Source organism: Ylistrum balloti, unplaced genomic scaffold (genome assembly GCF_031769215.1).
Source record: "Ylistrum balloti isolate Yb309-2 unplaced genomic scaffold, AGI_CSIRO_Ybal_v1 Utg370422, whole genome shotgun sequence".
NCBI lineage: Eukaryota > Metazoa > Mollusca > Bivalvia > Pectinida > Pectinidae > Ylistrum > Ylistrum balloti.
Genome location: NW_026782285.1, coordinates 11,984 through 33,754, shown reverse-complemented (window position 1 = coordinate 33,754; position 21,771 = coordinate 11,984). Strand labels below are relative to the sequence as shown.

At 39.6% G+C, this 21,771-nt stretch overlaps 1 protein-coding gene across 2 annotated transcripts; it reads left to right on the top strand.

Annotated features, from left to right (window-relative positions):
- Positions 1-691: 691 nt before the first annotated feature.
- On the top strand, positions 692-21,069 carry LOC132554677 (lysine-specific histone demethylase 1A-like). 2 transcript variants are annotated; one of them, XM_060218989.1, is made up of 18 exons: positions 692-887; positions 2,987-3,155; positions 4,867-5,000; positions 5,362-5,440; positions 5,967-6,059; positions 6,302-6,408; positions 6,972-7,053; positions 12,729-12,823; positions 13,323-13,465; positions 14,550-14,640; positions 14,759-14,893; positions 16,298-16,371; positions 16,629-16,777; positions 17,200-17,295; positions 17,648-17,850; positions 18,136-18,378; positions 18,971-19,052; positions 20,465-21,069. In XM_060218989.1, exons 1-18 carry the CDS (start codon positions 792-794, stop codon positions 20,677-20,679), a joined length of 2,286 nt encoding a protein of 761 aa, XP_060074972.1. In that variant the 5' UTR covers positions 692-791; the 3' UTR covers positions 20,680-21,069. The 2 variants fall into 2 exon arrangements, with proteins under 2 accessions (XP_060074972.1, XP_060074971.1); XM_060218988.1 differs by having other exon boundaries at positions 692-893.
- The last annotated feature ends 702 nt before the right edge of the window (positions 21,070-21,771 follow it).

Sequence of the window (21,771 nt, the reverse complement as noted above, 5' to 3'; positions counted from 1 at the left end):
AAAGAAAATTGTTTTAAAAAACATACAGAAAAAGTTAACGTTATGCAAAATCAAAAACTTTTACTTGTGTATATATATTTAGTTGTATGTCTTTCCTTTAAACAGGGGGTCTCGGGGATAATGTCCCGCTTTGCTTTATCTTGTCTTATTTTGTTTTGTTCTTCTTTGTCTGTTTTCATGTTGCATGATTTTATGCGCATGACTTATCTACATATGGAAACTGAATTATTTCAAATTATAAAAATCACACTTGTAAGAATGCGACGGGTCCAAGTGTGGGAGGAAACCTGTATCCTTTCAGGAAGTCGAACCCCGGACGGCTAGGTGAAATACAAGTGTGTTACAACTGTGCCACCAAACCACCGCCTGATCATAATGATGCATTGTTTTCTAGAAGACGACGACGACGACGATGATGATGATTCATCAGTACTCGGTACATGTGTATGTGCCGATGTTTTGATATAATCTTTCGAAAAATAAAACAAATGCTAAAAACACGCTTCCGTACAAACATCAGTTCAAAATGTGCATCTCGTTGACCAACCTCCGCTCGTTTTTAGGCAGGGCCTATTTCATATTAAAAGTTAACTTTTAGTACGACACACACATGTTCCGTATTTAACACAGTGCCGTCACCGTCACCGGCTCCACTATTATTTATGCTTCGGTGCTTCCGCTTGTATGTCTGGAGATCCTTTTGTGTTTTTAGCGTTTACATAGGCAGTGCTTCTTTTTTCCTCAAAAGTATTGAAATATTTCAAACTCACCTTTCTGACGCAAGATAAAGAATGGAAGAGAAGGACAAAGAAAAGAAACGACAGGGAGCGGATGAAGAGGGAGATGACAGTGAAGCAAGGCGAACCAGCAGACGGAAACGGGCCAGGGTAAAAGCACGTTACCGCATTTATTTACTTGACTGTTGTAGTGCATCGGTGTTGTCTTTTGATATTGATTGATAAAAAATAAGCATACTGATGTTATCATGATTGTAAATTTATGTATACATAAATGTATTTGTTAGAAGATGGTATGTTTTTTTCTGTCTCACGCTGAGTTTGAATGAATTTGAGGATTTGGAATTGCGATTTTTACTTTTAATTAAAAAAAAATTAAGGTTAGAAAAAAAAATAATGTCGTTCATATCATTGTATGTACAAGTAAGCATGGGTTCGTTGTTGTCAGGAGGGAGTTCCGCATTGGAATTATCAGCTGTTGGTTTGAGACAGAAGAATTAAACGTATTAGCCTTTACATTGTCATCAGTAATAATAGAAGTATCAGTAACGATGGTTGGTAAATTACATGTTTTACTAGAATTAAACATTAATTTACTTACTGTATTCCACCAAGACTTTCCACATAATATTACAGAGTAATGCACAAAGTTAAGGAACATATTTTGATTTAGCATTACATATTACACTTGTTTCTTATTCTTTTATACTTACCCCAATCATGTACGGTTCCTGATATTTTAGCTAATCTAGACAGTCTTTTCTGTTTTCAAATTAATGATTATGAAATAATACAGTAACATTATCAACAGAGGCATCTATATCATCAATTTATAAAACAGAATCCTAGTCAACATTAGAGAGTTTCTCTCTATATTTGTCATAATCCCTTGGTCATACAATCAAATGTTTCGTCTAAGCGAGCACTTCCTTTTGGTACAATTAAGTTAAGAATGAAAAAACAAGGTAATGATACTTAACAAGCTGGTCTAGAAAAATTTCCCCAACAGAGCTTTTATCTGTCAAGTAAGGGTTATTAACACAAATAACATCCAGAATGGATGAGGGAATGTCAGTATAGAATTAATAAGATGATACTATTTAGGATAACTCAAAAGTTTTCAAGAATTCATGTAGGTGTGCAACTGATTGGTTAACAGTTAAGAAGTTGACATTCACCAGTTGATACAATAACTTCACACGGATGAATTTCAAGCAAGCTCAACAGACCGTGAGATATGATCCCATAGAACAACAGGGGAGTTATAGGGTTAGTAAAAGGTACCAAAAAGTACTGAGGTACCCACAAATTTCAATTCAACCCTAACAAAACGGGCAGTAGGCAGCTCTAAATCTGGGCGACACTTTGAGGGTATGTTATTTTTTACGTACACATACACTCAACCACCTATACAATCTGACGTAAAATGACTGTAATAACCAGGAAGAGGAAAATCTAATAAACCGTTGTTAGTAGAAAGCCTTTTTTCAGTAAATGATAGGACACACAAATTATGTAATTATTTAAATAAAAGATAAAAATTAATCGCAACAAGCTCAGGATGATAAGAGTAGTGTATTATTACTATATGTCTGCTGGTTTTGCCCGGAACATGTGAAGCCCACTAGATGGATAGTGGGTGAAAATATGAGCATTTAGGGGATGAGGTTATTTAAATGAGTTAAAGGAATGTAGAGTATTCAAGAAATAATGGTTCAAGGAATCTGAGGTTAAGTAAGGAAGAATACATGGATAAAAAATCAGGACCTAGCAATAAGTTCAACAAATGGCAAGTATTTAAGAGGTTTGAGTAAGTAGGGTTTTAATGTATAATCATATTAGCTGTTCTCTGGTAACAACCATTACTTAAAAAGTTTATGATATTTTACATGAATTCAAAAAATGATTTGACTTTTAAAATGTGCAGAAGAATGGTACCTAGTAAATGTATTAACAATGTTTTTTTTTGTTTTAAATACATTATGTATGAAGCACATAACCTAGATATTAAGAGATAAATATGACACTTATTGAAGCAGTAAATTTGACATGTTTTGTTTGTACAAATGAAAAGTTTGATCAAATAGATGTTGGAAGATGTTATAGTGTGCTACAAGGTATATAGCTTTAAATATATATATATATCTATATGTATATATATGTAATGATAAAAATGATGAGCTACCTGTGATGATGTAAGGCATGTGGGATTGAGACACATTTTAATCAATGTTTTTTTCTGATGACAGGTTGAATACAAAGAAATGGATGAGCAGCTTGCTAACATTTCTGAAGATGAGTACTATTCTGAAGAAGAGAAGAAAGACAAACCAGAAAAATCAGTTCCCCCTCCTGCTGCCCCCAAAGTTGATGTCGACCCAGAGCCTGCTGATGAAAGTGAAAATGATGACCCTACTGGTAATAACAACTGATTAAATTCTTCAAGGTTTTAATTGATTCATTTTCTTACACTAATTACATATATACATTACAATGCTTATTAGAAATATGTCAATTATACATCATATATAAGTATCTTTATCAACAGTGTAACTCCTTCAAAGTGTTCATATTATGTACAGTCTCTGTGCTCAACATCCACACTGCAATTTTGTCACATCATTTGACGTATACATAAGCATTCTTGTTGATGTATTACAGTGTAAAATGAAAGTGATTTTACTTGTACAAACTACGAAGGTTATTCATCCATAGGTTAAGAAAATTGTCCAAAGCAGTAAGACCTATGGGTTCTAAAAATAAACAATGGTCATTGAGCTTTTAGAATGATCAGCAAAATATCATCTTAGATATAATTGTAATCTACCTTCCTTTAGGAAATGTGTCAATGAAATCATTGTCAAGGTTTATGCTTAATTAATGGTTTGAAAATTTCTGACGATGTTTGTCACGTGCTTGATAGTTGAACACCCCACAATACCTGGAATATGCACATTACAGACACAGTATAAACTTGAACACTTATGTATTAATAGAATATGAAATACTTAGATCACACACACATTCCAAACTCAACACATTCTGCATATATACAAAGGCACATGGATCCCCACACAGACTTGTCAAGATTACATAACGAGGCCTGAATGAACTATTACGCCATAAAATTCTGTTCAGGTTTAAAGTAAATACTTTAGACTGAATTATAAAACTTAAAACATTAATATTCAATAGGATATGAAATTTCTCTTAATGAATGGAGGACACATCACATGTTAATCACAAAATATTAATATTCAATAGTATGTGGGAATTCTCTTAATGAATAGGGGAAACATCACTTGTTAATCACAAAATATTAATATTCAATAGGATGTGAGATTTCTCTTAATGAATAGGGGAAACCTCACATGTTAATCACAAAATATTAATATTCAATAGGATGTGAGATTTCTCTTAATGAATGGAGGACACTTGTTAATCACAAAATTAGAGTTCATCAACATGGATGGTACTATTACTGATATAGTGCTCAGATATCAGAAATATTAATCACCTCGCTTTTGTAAACAAAGTTTTGGGAAGACATTTACTTCCTGTTCTATTGTAAATGCAGACAGTTCACAGTGTGATATTCACATTACAATTACTGCATACTAATAAACTTAAGATTTTATAGGTAGGCACGACCTGTAACTGTTTACAACAGCTGTCTTATGCATCAGTATGCATCGATGTTGCATCTGTTCAGCTATGAGAGAAAGAGTCATAAGTGATATGAGATGCCAATGACGAAATCACATTTGTGAACTCCAGAACACTGCTTGCTACTGGACTTGACAAAATTTGTTGTGAAACATTCATTGACCGATTAACCGATGACAAATTACTGTGTGGCTGAAAATATGGTGGCAACCTACAGCTGTCTCAGTTGATGACATGAATCCTCTTGAAATATCGAACATGTTAACTCCACATTCATGACGTTTGATGGTGATTGAGTTTGATGTTTGATAAGATGTGCTGCATTATTTGCTGACTTCCATGAAATGAAAGTTTATCATGGAATTGAAGGTTGTGTTACTAGTAAACAACACCTTCACATGTTTATCAAATATTATCACCTGTATGTCAGTTAATGTCACATTTATGTGGATAATTTTTACAGGTCTTGAAGGAGCAGCATTTCAGAGTCGCCTTCCTTTTGACAAGATGACTTCCCAAGAGGCAGCCTGCTTCCCAGATATAATCCAAGGTCCACCTCAGTCACAGAAAGTGTTCCTGTATCTTAGAAACAGACAGGTATGTGTTTCAAGGTCCACCTCAGTCACAGAAAATGTTCCTGTATCTGAGGAACAGACAGGTAATTGCGAAAATCTGATTTTTCAAGAAACTGGTAACAGTTTCATGTGACACAATTGTCAAATCATTACTTATATTATATAAGTCTAACCTGTATACATGTCTATAAGTCTCACCTGTCTACATGTCTATAAGTCTCACCTGTGCACATGTCTTTTAGTCTCACCTGCATACATGTTAATAATTCTCACATGTTTGTCAATTATTGTATGTCTATGATTTTCAAGTATATCTCTATAATTTTCAGCTGTTAGTCTATAATTTTCATCTTTTCATCTATAATTCTCTGTACTTCTTACAGATTCAGCTTTGGTTGGAGAATCCTAAACAGCAGCTGACATTCGAAAATGCCTTGCCCCAGATTGAGGCTCCTTACAACAGTATGTACATGTTTTGTTTTGTTATGACCAAGTGGTGAACAAAGCAATTTGATTCAGAACTGTATCAATTAGACATTAATGTGAAAAAAACATCTTAAAATTCCAAACAAAAAGTTACTTTTATATTTAACAAGTAAATATCAAGAATTTGTATAAACACATTTACACCTTTATTTTAGTGGTTCGCAAAGTTGATCTTAATGTTGGGATTTGGTCAAATGGGAAATTTAAATACAATTTTGCTTCATATACAAAAATGATATGTTAATGTAAATACATGAATTGTTTGAAAATGATAGTTATAGTTGATAGGGATACAATTTGTAGCAAATAAACAATTATTTTGCTTTGATTTTTCTGCCAGTCTTTATTCATATCAGCATTGTACTTTCAACTGGTATATGTATTGTTTTGAAATAAATATGAGTTTTGGCTGATTGATGTTAAAATATGTGAAATTCATTACTATAATTTGAATTGTTAAGATCCTGTGTCCAGTAATTCCTTGGTTTGACTTTCTCTGTAGGTGATGGTCCCTTGGTGATGAGAGTACATGCTTACCTGGAACGGTTTGGTTACATAAACTTTGGAGTGTACAAGCGCCTAAAACCATTACCTGGTAGGGATCTTCTTCTAGAAAATGTGATCTTATATCCTTTTAAAGTCAAATCATTTGTCCTGTTAGTGTGTGGTGTTATACACAAGTTCCTGATGTCCTTCTTGTTAACAGAAATTCATCGGTAATGTCTTCTGATCTTTAACAACTGAAAGTCATTGTTGATGTAATGTAATTTACATTCAGGACTGAAGTGCCTTTTGTTTACATAAACATTGAGTTCTTTTTCCCAAAATTTTGTACAGTGAAGAAGCATGGGAGAGTACTCATCATTGGGGCTGGAATCGCTGGATTAACTGCTGCTCGCCAGCTCATGTCCTTTGGGATGGAAGTTATTGTGCTTGAAGCTCGTGTAAGTTTTTGGGATGGAAGGTATTGTACTTGAATCTCCAATCCTTATATAATGAAAACATAAATTATATTTTTTTTGTGGATATTGAAAAAAACCTAAATATTTCCTGAAGCAGTGATCATCCTCCAATTTATAGTGTAACTGTCAGTGTTTTTGGCTGACTTGATAGGGATGTGTTATATTCAATGAAGATTTCTGTAAAAAAGATATAATTAACTTTGGAAGAAAGGAGCCAATATCAGTGAAGTGGGTGTTAGGTGGGTACTTCACTGTCAGTATGGATACTCTAAATGTATGAAGGGCGATTGAACAAAGACTAAGAAGTGTATACTAAGAGGCTAATAATCACAACATACTCACGCCTTGCTGATTACGAGGGTGTTGACCTTATTGTCGACTAATTTCGCCTCTGTTGCAGAGGCTTCTCTTCGTGTATAAGATATAATTGATATTCTTTTCTTGAAACATGTTTAACACGGTAAAGACAGTTTAAGTGAACTTTTAGAATATTTTGATACTACACTGAGATTACTTTACTCACATCTTGAACATTATCTTTACAGGATCGAGTTGGTGGGAGAGTGGCCACTTTTCGTAAAGGCAACTATGTAGCTGATCTTGGGGCCATGGTCGTCACTGGTCTTGGTAAATGATCACGAATTGTACAATATTTATTATAGTGTTACATGTACAGGGTATAAAATTGATATAACATATAAATTAAAAATATTCACCTTGACCATTAAATCCTCCACCTTTTTATAGCAAGGCTTTTGTCAAACAATCCAAATATGCAGCCCTCTGCTACTCTTAAGGTTATATGGTGATGATGAATTCAGATTAGATTGTTTCTCTAGGGGAGGTGATGGGTGTATAATATATACTGGAGCATCCTATCCAAAGATTAGAACTGAGCTTAGTTAGGTATGATTTAACTTGAGATTTTTTAATGTAAAACCAATTTTCAGGAGGTAATACTTACCATAACTTTAGTATGCAAATATGGTACCTACACCCATCTATGTATCCCAAAAGCAAAAGATTAAAAAATCCCGCCCTCCCTACGACCATGAGCCTTCATGTCATGAACATAAAGAGTTATCTCCCTTCCTCTTAGCCTTTATGGGCACCCGCAGAGGGGCAGCCAGGCAGATAGGAAGAGGGGAGGATAGGCCACAGACTGTGCAACCACCAGAGGCCCCACAGAATACAAACCTGAGTGGGAAGCTAGGGATTGCAGATAAAAATCTGTGAACGTATCCCTACCCTGCCAGAAGGCAGCAGACATGACCTCCTGAAAGGAGGATCCATTAAGGACGGCCCAGGATGCAGTGAGGGCCCTTACCTCATGAGCCCGCACTCTCACCCTCACCCGAGCCTGGTCATCCGAGTGCTCATAAGCATACTTAATGACCTGGCATACCCACCTAGACACCGACTGGGAGGAGATGTCTCGCTGTCCCTGTTTGATGGGCAAAAACAGACGGGATCTGGAGCCCCCCCCCCCCTTAAACCTAAGAGCCCTACAGGGACAAAGCAATCTATCCCTCTCCTCTGAGCTAGTCAAAGCCGGAATCTTGATGGGATCGGGGGAGCACCCCGGGGCCTGATTCTTCGCAAGGAACGAAGGATCAGTAAGGAGAGTAATGGCAATGTAGCCTCTGGACCAACGGAGGCAAGAAGGAAGTGACGACAAGGCGTGCACTTTGCTCCTCCTACGTCCAGAGGCCAGAGCCAAAAGGAAGACTGCCTTGAAATTCAGAAACTTCAAAGGAGCAGACTCCATAGGCTCATAAGGTGACCTCATCAGGGAATCAAGCACCAAGGCTAAATTCCACTGCGGGGCCAGCTGCAATAGTGCCAGGTACCAGATTGCGGTCCCTAAACAGAGAGAGTTGGAAATCTGCAATCAGCTGAACAGAGGCTTCGAATGGATCAACCTCCCTTCAGACACACCAATCACAGAAGATCTTCCATCTTGACTGGTAGACGGCATCTCGAGCACATTGATGTGCTCCGAGAGCTGATCCCCAGACCATGGAAGCATCCGTAAACAGAGTCATTGAGGGGACAGGCTTGGTCAGAGGAACCCCGCGGAGAACATTCTCCCGAATGGTCCACCAGCGAGCGAACTTCCTGACCGACTGAGTTAGTTATCCTTGCCTCCCACTTCCTGGATGACGGAACCCAGTTGGACAGGAGGAACATCTGGAGAGGTCTGATGTGAAGCCTCCCAAGGGGGACCACATCTGCCAGAGCGGTTAGATACACCAGAAAACTGAGGAACCAACACATCTGGACCTGCGACCGTTCGTTGAAGGACAAAGCTAGAGCCCTGGCCTTCTCAAACTTCTCCACCGGTGGTAGGGCTATGCCCAGAACCGTATCGAAACGGATCCCCAGGAAGACGAAGTCCTGAGATAGGGAAACCTCTGACTTCTCTCTGGAAGGAATAAAGTCGACACTGAGCAAGACTTTCAGGACCAGCCGGGTATCCTCAACTAATTATTCCCTCACCCTGTGAAGCATGAGGGAGTCGTCAAAATAGATGTGGATGTCTATTCCGCGAGAGTGAAGGAATCCTACGACTACCTGCAGCAGCTTGGTGAATACCAAAGGAGCTGTCGTCAGCCCGAAGGGCATGGCCCGGAATTGGAAGACCTTGCCGTTGCACGTGAAACGGAGGAACTTCCGTGCTGACTTCTTGATGGGGATATGGAAATAGGCGTCCTTCAGATCTACCGAAGTTGCCCACATTCCGTCCCTCACGGAGGCCATGATGCCCCATGGGGTCTCCATCTTGAAGTGAGGAGAATCTACGTGCCTGTTGAAGGCACTGAGATCTATCGGACGCCATGCCCGGACTTCTTCCGAAAGAGAAACATTCGGGAATAGAAACCGGGAGTGATTTCCGACATAAGAATCTCCTCTACCGCGCCCTTTGCAAGCATGGTCTTTACTTCCATCTGGATCATCCGAGCCTTTTCCAAATCCCCTGGAGGAGGAAAGAAAATCGGCTGGGCGGTAAGAGGCGGATCTCGAAGAAGGGGGATACCTAGACCCTCCTTGACCACCGACAACGCCCACGCGTCCTCCGTAATTTCCTGCCACTGAGGCAGGACAGCGGAGAGACGCCCGCCCACAGGAAGTTCCAGATGGGGCAGATCGAGTCCCTGCCAAACCAGCGAATCGTCCGCCCATCCGGAGCCTGAGCCTGCGGGAGGCGGACAAGAGACCTGAACGGGAGGACCGCCGTCCACCCCGCCAGACCCCTGTTCTGTCTCGGCCATGGAGAAGAAAGAGTCAGGAGCCCTTCTTCTTGCCCCCAGGAGGTTTCTTACCCTTCTTATCTTTCCCTTTATTGCCCTTGAAGCATGGCTGTGATTTGGGCTGAGCAGAAGCCTGCCCAGCCGAAAACTTAGCCTTCTTCTTGGGAGGCGCTGACCGCTGCGAGGCGCTGGCCTTCTCGGAATGAAACTTCTTCATCAAAAGTGCTGAGGCGACCGAGTCCTCCTTCATATCCTTTTGAACAGACAGGAGATCTCCCCCGAACAGGGTAGAGACAGAGAAGGGGGCAGTCAACAGGCGGGAAAGATAAGGTTCCTCGACTGGGCGATTTTTCAAGACTGAAAATCGCCTAGCCAACACGACATTGGCGAGCATGGAGACCTGTAAAGCCGCCGATTCCCTCAACGCCGCGTTCAGGGCAGTTGTGAGTCTGTCCTGAATGTCGGACTGTTCTGTCTCTGGTACCCGACCCTCAGGCAAGTCAGATACCTTGTATAGACTCACTGTCAGGAAGTCTATATACGACAGAACTTGGATGGAAAGGTGCAACATCTTCTCCATCCTGTGGTGCTCTCTGGCCTCGAGCACCACCTGGTCCACTGATTTGCCGGGCCAGGCAGCCAGCTCTCTTGACTCCAGCTATGCTGTTTGAGGAGCCAGTTGCCCGTCATGTGTGGCGTAGTCAGCGGTAGAAGCCTCTGACAAATCACCAACACCGAGCTGCAGACCGGCAAACCCTGGGGTGCGGGTAGAGGAAGAATTCTTCTCTAAGACCCGAGCTCGGGTGGTGGCCAGAGCCGAAGACACAATAGTGCCTTCTGGTAGAGTCCGATCAGTTCGAACGGAAGCCCGAGGAGCCACCAAAGAACTTAGAAGGGTGATGGATTCAGGCACCGACGATGCAGAAGGCAGTGGGCATACCTCCACCCCGAGAATCTGGGAAATGTCGGCCCGTAGGGCCTGCATCCCCGAAAGAACATAATGAGCCTCGGTTTCAGCAATCTCGGAGCCCCCTACCCCCTGGGAACCCTCTTGGTCGGAAGGGTCATCTTCAGATGACTCGGACGGATCAATCGCCGAGCACCCAGGAGACAGATGGATCACATCATCATCCTCTGCCATGCCCACGCCCTCAACGTCCATCTCCTCCTCGCTAGCGACCGAAGTCGCCCTGGAAGGAACAGGGGCAGCCAGAGGAGCCCTCTCCGGAGAGGGGGACTCCTCTATACGGCGTTTAGACATAGAACGTCTAATAGCCGTAGCTGTAGGCTTGGAAGCCAACCCCTGAGGACAGGAGACCGACGGGTCCGGGCGGGAGACAGAAGTCCTAAAGGTCCCGCGAACCTTTTTAGGACCGGCCCGAAATGGCCCCCGAAGTAGCAGAACGTTTGGGGGATTCAGAACTGCTAAACTGGCCTGTCTGAGCCTGGGGCTGGACAACCTGTCCAAAGGACCAGGATGAACCTCCATTCCCACCAGGTGGAAACCCAGCCATGTACGGGCTGAGCCCATAACCGCTGGGTAACTGCTGGTTCCCGGAACCATCCGCAGGTTGGCCTGGGCAGTCCGGGATTGAGTGCCCGCAGGCACCCCTACACCCCGAGCCAGGGGGGAAAGGCGACCGGAAACCGGAAGCCTGACCTGGGGCCCCAAATCCCTGGGGGAAGCCCCCTGGGAAACCCTGCATCGGAAAATCTGGACTTGAGCGAAAAACCCCAGATTCAGAGACCTGTGAGGGTAGGAACCCAGGCCCCGCACTAACACTAGGATTAGTGAACTCAGTGTCACTAATCCCTGTAGCCACTGACAACCCTGTCAAAAAGTCGGTGGCCCCTGACCCTATACCCGAAGGTAACGGTCCGGACTCAAGACGGCCTCCACCAACAATGCCACCTGGCGTGCCGAGGTCCCTGAAAGAATCAGAGACCTGTGACCAGAAGTCCCTTTCCGATGGTAGCACCGCCAGGTGTTGGGAGCTATCGGCCGATTCGACCCAAGACTTTGCTGAGTCAGGGTCGGACTGCTCCCCCCCTACACCAGGACACGCCTGGACAGGGGGAGCCACCCCCTGCTCGAGGGCGGAGCTCAGAGCGAGAACACCCCAAACAGTGACAACCTCACCCACCGGCTCAGGACCGGGGTAGATGGCCTGGATGGCTTACCTCTCTTACCGGAAGATGAGGACGAATCCCTCTTTTGGCGAGAAGTTCGCCGACTGGACAGGGGAATCTTTACAGCGGACCCGGCGTGCAAACAAAGTTCGCACGGCGGGGTCTCACTGCAAGGCCAGCATAAGGGACAGGCATCATGGGGGTCCTGCACTCCATAGAAATGAGAACACCCGTGTGCCGAACCACGATGTAGCCCTGAACTAGCCATAATTGTTACGATAAGCAAATAACAACAGTTATTAACACAAATAAACGTAACAAAAACTAAATGGAGTGAAAAAACACAACTCCAAAAATTAGATACAAACGGAAGCAAAAGCTAACGATCATAAAATAGCTAAACAAAAAAGGCGGTCAAACAAATAATACGACCGAAAAATAGCAAAAAAACCGAACGGCGCAAAACACGTGGTCACGCGCGCGGTACGTGGAGTATAACAATGGCCGAACAAAGGCCGAACAAAAGCAGGCTGAATAAAGGCCTAAAAAGCAGGATAATTAATTAATAAAAGTCTGCAAAAGATTATTATTGTTACAGATGGGTTTAAAGCAAAAAGCCAATAAACTAATTACTCGGCTATAAACGAAACTCAAGCTATAAGGAAAGGAAGGCACTCAGCTAGATTATAGCACATCCGCCCACTCTGGTAGCCATAAAGATAAGAGGAAGGGAGATAACTCTTATGTTCATGACGTGAAGGCTCATGGTCGTAAGGAGGGCGTGATTTTTGAATCTTTTGTTTTTGTGATACAAAGATGGGTGTAGGTACCATATTTGCATACTAAAGTTATGGTAGTTATTACTGAAATGAAAACTGCTTTTAAATGTCTGTGAGGTTGACAAATGTTTCTTATTTTCAGGTGGGAATCCTATCACTGTTATGAGTCGACAAATCAACATGGAACTGCACAAGATCAAACAGAAATGTCCTCTTTATGAGACCAATGGAGGAACGGTCAGTCTGTTTTCTACTGAACATCTTCTACCTTTTGGCTTACCATCATCAGATGATGATGGACAGTCTGGTTCACCTTGCATCTGTCATTAAATTGTTACACCTATTTTTTGAGAAATACTGAATGGATCTTTCTAGAATTATATCTGTAAGTTCTCCTTGGTTCCTAGTTGTGCCCTTTGATTTTATAACTGATCAGAAAGCAACAGAATGGGGCAAGCAGTTATCTTAGCTTGTGACTGTAAATTATCTAAATATGGATTTTGGATTTATCTGGGATTTATCAGGGATTTATCTGACAGATGGCCATCTTGATTTTTATAATGAATGTTTGTTTTTGGTATTTTTTGAAAAGCACTCATTGGAAAATCTAAAGTCACCAGGATTAATTTTTTTATCTTTAATAGCCAGAATACACACACACTACCTAAAGACTGTTAATGCCTCCCTGACATTCTGTATATAGACTTGTTTTCTTACCTATTTCACTGTTGTACAGGTGCCCAAGGACAAGGATGAAATGGTGGAACGAGAATTTAACAGGCTATTGGAGTCCACCTCCTATCTCTCTCATCAGCTTGATTTCAATTCTGTGAATGGCAAACCTGCATCCTTAGGGCAAGCTTTGGAGGCAGTCATCAAGTAAGTTTACAACATAACTTATAGTCTTATACAACATGACTTATAGTCTTATACAACATAATAGTCTTATACAACATGACTTATAGTCTTATACAACATGACTTATAATCTTATACAACATAATAGTCTTATACAACATGACTTATAGTCTTATACAACATAACTTGTAGTCTTATACAACATGACTTATAGTCTTATACAACATAATAGTCTTATACAACATGACTTATAGTCTTATACAACATGACTTATAGTCTTATACAACATGACTTATAGTCTTATACAACATAATAGTCTTATACAACATAACTTATAGTCTTATACAACATAATAGTCTTATACAACATAACTTACAGTCTTATACAACATAACTTACAGTCTTATACAACATAACTTATAGTCTTATACAGCATGACTTATAGTCTTATACAACACAATGCTCTTATACAACATGACTTATAGTCTTATACAACATGACTTATAATCTTATAAAGCATGACTTATAGTCTTATACAACACAATAGTCTTATACAACATGACTTATGGTCTTATACAACATTACTTATAGTCTTATACAACATGATAGTCTTATACAACATAACTTATAGTATAATACAACATAAAAGTCTTATAAAACATAACTTATAGTCTTATACAACATCATAATAGTCTTATACAACATAACTTATAGTCTTATACAACATAATAGTCTTATACAACATAACTTATAGTCTTATACAGCATGACTTATAGTCTTATACAGCATGACTTATAGTCTTATACAACACAATACTCTTATACAACATGACTTATAGTCTTATACAACATGAATTATAATCTTATACAGCATGACTTATAGTCTTATACAACACAATAGTCTTATACAACATGACGTATAGTCTCATGTCAAACTTCCTATGATGTTATCAAATTTATAACTTAACGTATCTTAATAGCTGTCAATATGTTTATCTTCACGGGATCACAGCAGAAACTGGCACTGTCGTGGTAAACTGAAGTACATTAGCATGTCAACAGATTCAGTATTCAGAAGCAATGTTTAGGAATTATTGATCTTTTACAGGATGCAGGAAAAACATGTGAAGGAGAAACAGTGTGAACAACAGAGGACCATTATCAGTCTGCAGGAGAAACTCAAGAAAAATCAGACAACAGTAAGTTATACCACTACTTTATATATAAACATTTCAAAAACGCTAATGATGATGATGTTTTTTTCAATACCAACAACAATATAATAATATGAAAATTGTGGATTTTTCTCTTTTGTAGATGTTATCTGTGAAGGACAGGGTGGAAGAGTTACATAGACAGTGGAAGGAAGCATCTGATGTAAAACCACCTCGTGATATCACAGCAGAGTTCCTTGTCAAAAGTAAACTGCGTGACCTCAATTCTGCATGTAAGGTAAGGTATATCTTTACCTTTAATGTCAAACTGTCTGTACACACCCCACTAGACATCAGACCACCAGAATCTTGTATTCTATACTGTCTGTACACACCCCACTAGACATCAGACCACCAGAATCTTTTATTCTATGCTGTCTGTACACACCCCACTAGACATCAGACCACAGAAACTTGTATTCTATACTGTCTGTACACACACCACTAGACATCAGACCACCAGAATCTTGTATTCTATACTGTCTGTACACACCCTACTAGACATCAGACCACCAGAATCTTGTATTCTATACTGTCTGTACACACCCCACTAGACATCAGACCACCAGAATCTTGTATTCTATACCGTCTGTACACACCCTACTAGACATCAGACCACCAGAATCTTGTATTCTATACTGTCTGTACACACCCCACTAGACATCAGACCACAGAAACTTGTATTCTATACTGTCTGTACACACCCCACTAGACATCAGACCACCAGAATCTTGTATTCTGTACTGTCTGTACACACCCCACTAGACGTCAGACCACCAGAATCTTGTATTCTATACTGTCTGTACACACCCCACTAGACATCAGACCACCAGAATCTTGTATTCTGTACTGTCTGTACACACCCCACTAGACGTCAGACCACCAGAATCTTGTATTCTATACTGTCTGTACACACCCCACTAGACATCAGACCACAGAATCTTGTATTCTATACTGTCTGTACACACCCCACTAGACATCAGACCACCAGAATCTTGTATTCTATACTGTCTGTACACACCCCACTAGACATCAGACCACCAGAATCTTGTATTCTATACTGTCTGTACACACCCCACTAGACATCAGACCACCAGAATCTTGTATTCTATACTGTCTGTACACACCCCACTAGACATCAGACCACAGAAACTTGTATTCTATATTGTCTGTACACACCCCACTAGACATCAGACCACCAGAATCTTGTATTCTATACTGTCTGTACACACCCCACTAGACATCAGACCACCAGAATCCTGTATTCTATACTGTCTGTACACACCCCACTAGACATCAGACCACTAGAATCTTGTATTCTATACCGTCTGTACACACCCCACTAGACATCAGACCACCAGAATCTTGTATTCTATACTGTCTGTACACACCCCAGTAAAAATCAGACTTTTTGAATCTTCATATTTTATATCATCTGTATAGATGACGTATCATCATACCAGGAGAGTCTTGTTGTATAAAAGTCAAATTAGTATTTTATTGTCTTGATGCAAACCCACAAAACAAGCAGGATTGTGTTGTATTATGCATACACCTACATAATCTATCACCTTGACCTGCATTATCTGACACATAACAAGAAAACCTACTGTTACACTGTAGTAATGTTGATCTTTCACAGGAATATGAACAATTACAATCACAGCAGAAAGAGATGGAAGAAAAACTTCAAGAAATAGAGAGTACTCCTCCTAGGTATGTTCTACAATGTTATTTGAAGAATAACAAACTTATTATAAGTTCATTCATCAACAGTATAACTTTATATTTACAAAAGAACTGTTGAAGTCTTTTTTGCCTCCTATTGTTTTCAAAAAGTGAAGGTCATAATATCTTCAATTTGTGTATCTAAATTTTGATGATCAAAATCGGTCATTTTAATGGTATCAGTAATGATTGTAACTTTAAAACTGTTAACTTAAAAACTGAACCCTTATCATTGCTTTTCCTAGTGACGTGTATTTGTCATCCCGAGATAGACAAATTCTTGACTGGCATTTTGCCAACTTAGAGTTTGCGAATGCGACACCCCTTTCCCTGTTATCATTGAAACACTGGGACCAAGATGATGACTTTGAGTTTTCTGGAAGTCATATCACAGGTAAAGTAGAACCTGTAGGAGATAAATGTCATTTTTCATATGTGTATTGCCAGTCATTGGCTGATATTCTGGAACAAAATATCACTCAACGTCAAAATGTTATAGAATGTCAGTTTGAGACTAAGCTTAATCTTTAACGCATACGGCTTGTGTAATATACCATTATAAACAGGGAGAGATACAAAATTCTAGATCACTGATGTGAAACTTCCATGTCTCTTGTGTGAGAAAGAAAGAAATAACCGAGATAAAGAATGGGTTGCCTCCCTTGATAAACAGGTAACTACAGTGATAAATGAATCACCATTCTTATATAGAAAATTGATAATGACTACTCACATAACAATTGGGCTACCTTTCTTGATGGTAATATCTCTTGTTGCTTATGATACTCAACTTTTTACATCAAATTTTCTGACTAGTGAGGAATGGCTACTCCTGTGTTCCTGTGGCACTGTCTGAAGGCGTGGACATTAAACTTAACACTGCTGTCCGCAAAGTCACCTGTAACCCAAATGGTTAGTGGGAATATCTCTATTCAAAATTTTTGTAAATGTTTTGATCTGGACTATATTAAGCAGGTCAGTGAGGCAAGGGTTTGTATTTATGGAATCGGGTCAAACCCTCTGATCTTATTTTGCTCTCTAGTCTTGACAAAGCTTCTTAAAGTTCATCTTGATTAATGCCTGAGATGTAACATAAAAGAAGTACATTCTTATTTAAACTTTCTGAAGATTTACCAACTGATATAATGTAAGGAAAGTTATCTGTTGAACGAGTTTGTCTTAATTTAGAAAACATCATTACAGTTTCTTCAATAGTGATATTAGCATTTCTAATAATAAAATCAAATGTTTTCATTAACGTAAGGAGTGGAGTTGGTAGTGAGTAATGCCAAAAACAACACAGGTCCCCAGACACTGAAAGGAGACGCTGTATTGTGTACACTGCCCCTCGGCGTAATGAAGGAGTGTATCCGTGGTAACGGTCTCAATAGTGTCCAGTTTGTTCCACCTCTCCCGGACTGGAAGTCAGCAGCAATACAAAGAATGGGCTTCGGAAATCTCAATAAGGTATGGTTGTCTGCATGATAATTAGGAATCATATTACACAATTCCTGAATTTTTAAATATAGTGTTGTCTGTTTTGTGTACAAAGTAAAATGACTTGCATACTTTTCATAGTTTTCATTACATTTGAAATTATTTAAAGTTATTTTCAAATTCAAACTAATTCAATCAAGAATCAAGCAATAACATCAAATGATCAGATTTATTGTCAGCTGAGATTTTTGGAGGAGAGATTCTGGTAACAATTTGTTTTGATAAAGTGGAGACCTTTCTCTACATTATCCTCAGGTTGTACTGTGTTTTGACCGTGTTTTCTGGGATCCAAATGCAAACCTGTTTGGTCATGTGGGCAGTACGACAGCAAGTCGTGGGGAGCTGTTTCTGTTCTGGAACTTATACAAAGCTCCTGTACTGCTGGCTCTGGTGGCAGGGGAAGCTGCTGCCATTATGGAGAATGTCAGTGATGATGTCATCGTTGGTCGTTCTATTGCTGTCCTTAAAGGAATTTTTGGCAACAATGCTGTGCCACAGGTGAGAAGCTGAAATTATTTAACATTTTCCTTAACCCCCGCCCTTTTAAACCATGGCAATGTCACAGGTGATAGACTGAAATTATCAAACCCTTGATCCTATTCCCTTGAGAACCCCTCATCCAATCATACCTCATAAAACATAGATATCCAAGTTAGAGGCTGAAATATTATAAAAACATTCCCCCTGTTCCTTTACCCACTTGTGTAAGCTCAATCACATTCCCTTACCCCCTTGTGTAAGCCCAATGACCTTCCCTTACTCACTTGTGTAAGCTCAGTCACCTTCCCTTACCCCCTTGTATAAGCTCAGTCACCTTCCCTTACCCACTTGTGTAAGCCCAATCACCTTCCCTTACCCACTTGTGTAAGCTCAGTTACCTTCCCTAACCCACTTGTGTAAGCCCAATCACCTTCCCTTACCCACTTGTGTAAGCTCAGTTACCTTCCCTAACCCACTTGTGTAAGCCCAATCACCTTCCCTTACCCACTTGTGTAAGCTCAATCATCTTCCCTTACCCAATTGTGTAAGCCCAATCACCTTTCCTTACCCTCTTTTGCATATTTGTAAATATTGTTTTGTTTACCTGCAGCCTAAAGAGACTCTAGTGACACGGTGGAGAGCTGACCCCTGGGCCAGGGGATCCTACTCATATGTTGCTGCTGGCTCTTCAGGTAATACAAGATTAAGTCATATATAGGTCATTATAGGCCTGTCAAGCAATATTTTATCATAATATAATATTTTGCTCCGCGAAGGGAGAGGATATGGTCGCTGCTTTGACCATCCATCAGTCATAATTTTGTCCAGAGCATTACAAAAAGCTATAAGAAGTATCTACATAAAACTTCCTAGTTTGATTGCTCACAGCAAGGAGAAATCAGTGCACCAGAACCATCACTCTCTTTTACATAATTTAGGAGTTATTGCCATTTGTTATTTTTTTACTTAAATTTTGTCCCAATCAGGGAACATAACCCATCTCTGACGGACCTTGTATATTATAGGATGTCGTCTTCTTCTCAAATGCCAGGTTTGGTAGAATCAAGTACTCTTCATGGATAGAAAAGCCTTCAGATGCTTTCCTAAAATTGTGAATTTCATGACCGCAGGGTCTCGAATGTCCTCCTGTGGATGGGGTAAAATTTACTGTAGTTTATATAAAATTACATTTTTGAACATTATTTATTTTCTTTTGGAAATTGTTTTAATGGGGTTAAAATTATTAGTTTTAAATGACAGTTTCATGAGATGCACATATTGACCTCGGCTGACCCCAGAGGCTGTTGGTGAGGGCCAGAAATGGGTCAAATAGACTGAAATTTCAAAAATCTTCCCAAATCCAAGGGATGGTAAAATCAAGTACTTTTCATTGATGGAAAGGCCTTCAAATGCATTTCAAACATTGTAAATTTTATGACCCTAGGGTCTCAAATTTCTCCCCGGGGAGGGGGGAAAATTTACTATAGTTTATATAGAAAAATAAGCTCACTTGGCCTTTCTGTCCAAAGGTGTGTATTGTCCTTTTGAATTTACATTTAAATTTTCACTTACATTTCAAGTGCCAACACACATACATCATGGATTAGGATTAAGGATTTTTTTACCTGTCCTAAACTGCTGAACTTTCCGCATATCTGACATGTATGTAAATCTAAATACCAAAATCAAACACTTAAAAATGACAGATTAAATTTTCAATGATGACAACCTGACACACGATGTTTCCGAGATTATTTTTATTTATGTGCTCCCTGAGAAAACACAGTAGTGTAAACACATCGGGCCTACTGGGAAACATGCCCCTTATGACATCATGTGGTGAAAGGTCAAATTTATAACTGATGCTTTTATTTTATTTTAATCACAATATTACTAGCTAACAACTTGCCCAATCTGCATAAATATTTCACAGAAGTCCCATTTTAGTCTTACAAATAATTTGAATATAATTTGTTTAGATGCTTAGGTTGGCATTTAAAAGAAATTTATCAATCAGATAACATTAATATTGTGAGCTTTTTGTGAAGTTTTTAGTAGTTGTCTCACCTGTTGCATTAAATTTGCACATGTTTTTTTTATTCAGGAAACGACTATGACTTGATGGCCACCCCAGTGTCCCTACAACCAGGAACTCAACCACGAATGTTCTTCGCTGGTGAACACACCATCCGCAACTATCCTGCCACTGTACATGGTGCACTGCTGAGTGGCTTGAGAGAGGCTGAACGCATTGCTGATCAGTTCCTTGGAGCTCCCTATGCCCTTCCTACTCACACAAAAACAGAGACCAAGACATGAGTTTGTGATCAGTGTTTCAGGACTACTAATACACCAGAAGGCTGACTAAATATGTGTGAGGAGGGATACATTATGAGAGAACTGTTTCAGGACTACTAATACACCAGAAGGCTGACTAAATTTGTGTGAGAAGGGAAACATTGTGAGAGAACTGTTTCAGGACTACTAATACACCAGAAGGCTGACTAAATTTGTGTGAGGAGGGATACATTATGAGAGTACTGTTTCAGGACTACTAATACACCAGAAGGCTGACTAAATTTGTGTGAGAAGGGAAACATTGTGAGAGAACTGTTTCAGGACTACTAATACACCAGAAGGCTGACTAAATTTGTGTGAGAAGGGAAACATTGTGAGAGAACTGTTTCAGGACTACTAATACACCAGAAGGCTGACTTTGTGTGAAATTTGTGTGACTACTAATACACCAGAAGGGAAACATTGTGAGAGAACTGTTTCAGGTCTACTAATACACCAGAAGGCTGACTAAATTTGTGTGAGAAGGGAAACGTGTTTTATTTTCATGTTCTTAGTGCTACAGCAGGTTACAGATACTGTGCTGGTGTTGGTGTATTGTGGCAGACAATTACTCCAGCATCCAGCTTCTATCAGTATATGTTTACAACTGATCTGGTATATTTTGGTTTGCTTTTTTTGTAAAGTCATGATATAACTTGTTCCTATTTAACACTAACACTCAAGTGTTTGAACATTTGCTGGTGTTACAAGATAGCTGATTGGCCAAGTGAAGGCTTGTTTGTGCTGTCACAGTTCACTTACTGCTAAGTTGTCATGTTTTATCACAACTCAGTACTTCTTCACTTTAATAGATTTTTTTTCCTTATTTATTGCATATGTATTTTTTAAATTCATTATTGTTTTGTTTTTTTTGATAATTAAGATTCCTAAAATTTGATATGGCAGGTGATTTTTGCTGATAGGATAATGGTGAGGTACACTTACACTACAGTAATATATATAAGGAAAATGGAACTGAAGATATTATATGTTAAAGGAAATGGAATTTTTGCCTAGACTTTCTATTAATTCCTGCTAATTTATGTTGTAAATACAATTTTGATATTAAACATA

What these genes read in the sequence shown, in the direction of transcription:
- LOC132554677 (XM_060218988.1), top strand. Translation starts at nt 792, where the DNA reads ATGGAAGAGAAGGACAAAGAAAAGAAACGACAGGGAGCGGATGAAGAG. An exon ending in TGAAAATGATGACCCTACTG is followed by an intron (nt 3,156 to 4,866) that starts GTAATAACAACT and finishes TAATTTTTACAG; the next exon opens with GTCTTGAAGGAGCAGCATTT. An exon ending in TGTATCTTAGAAACAGACAG is followed by an intron (nt 5,001 to 5,361) that starts GTATGTGTTTCA and finishes TACTTCTTACAG; the next exon opens with ATTCAGCTTTGGTTGGAGAA.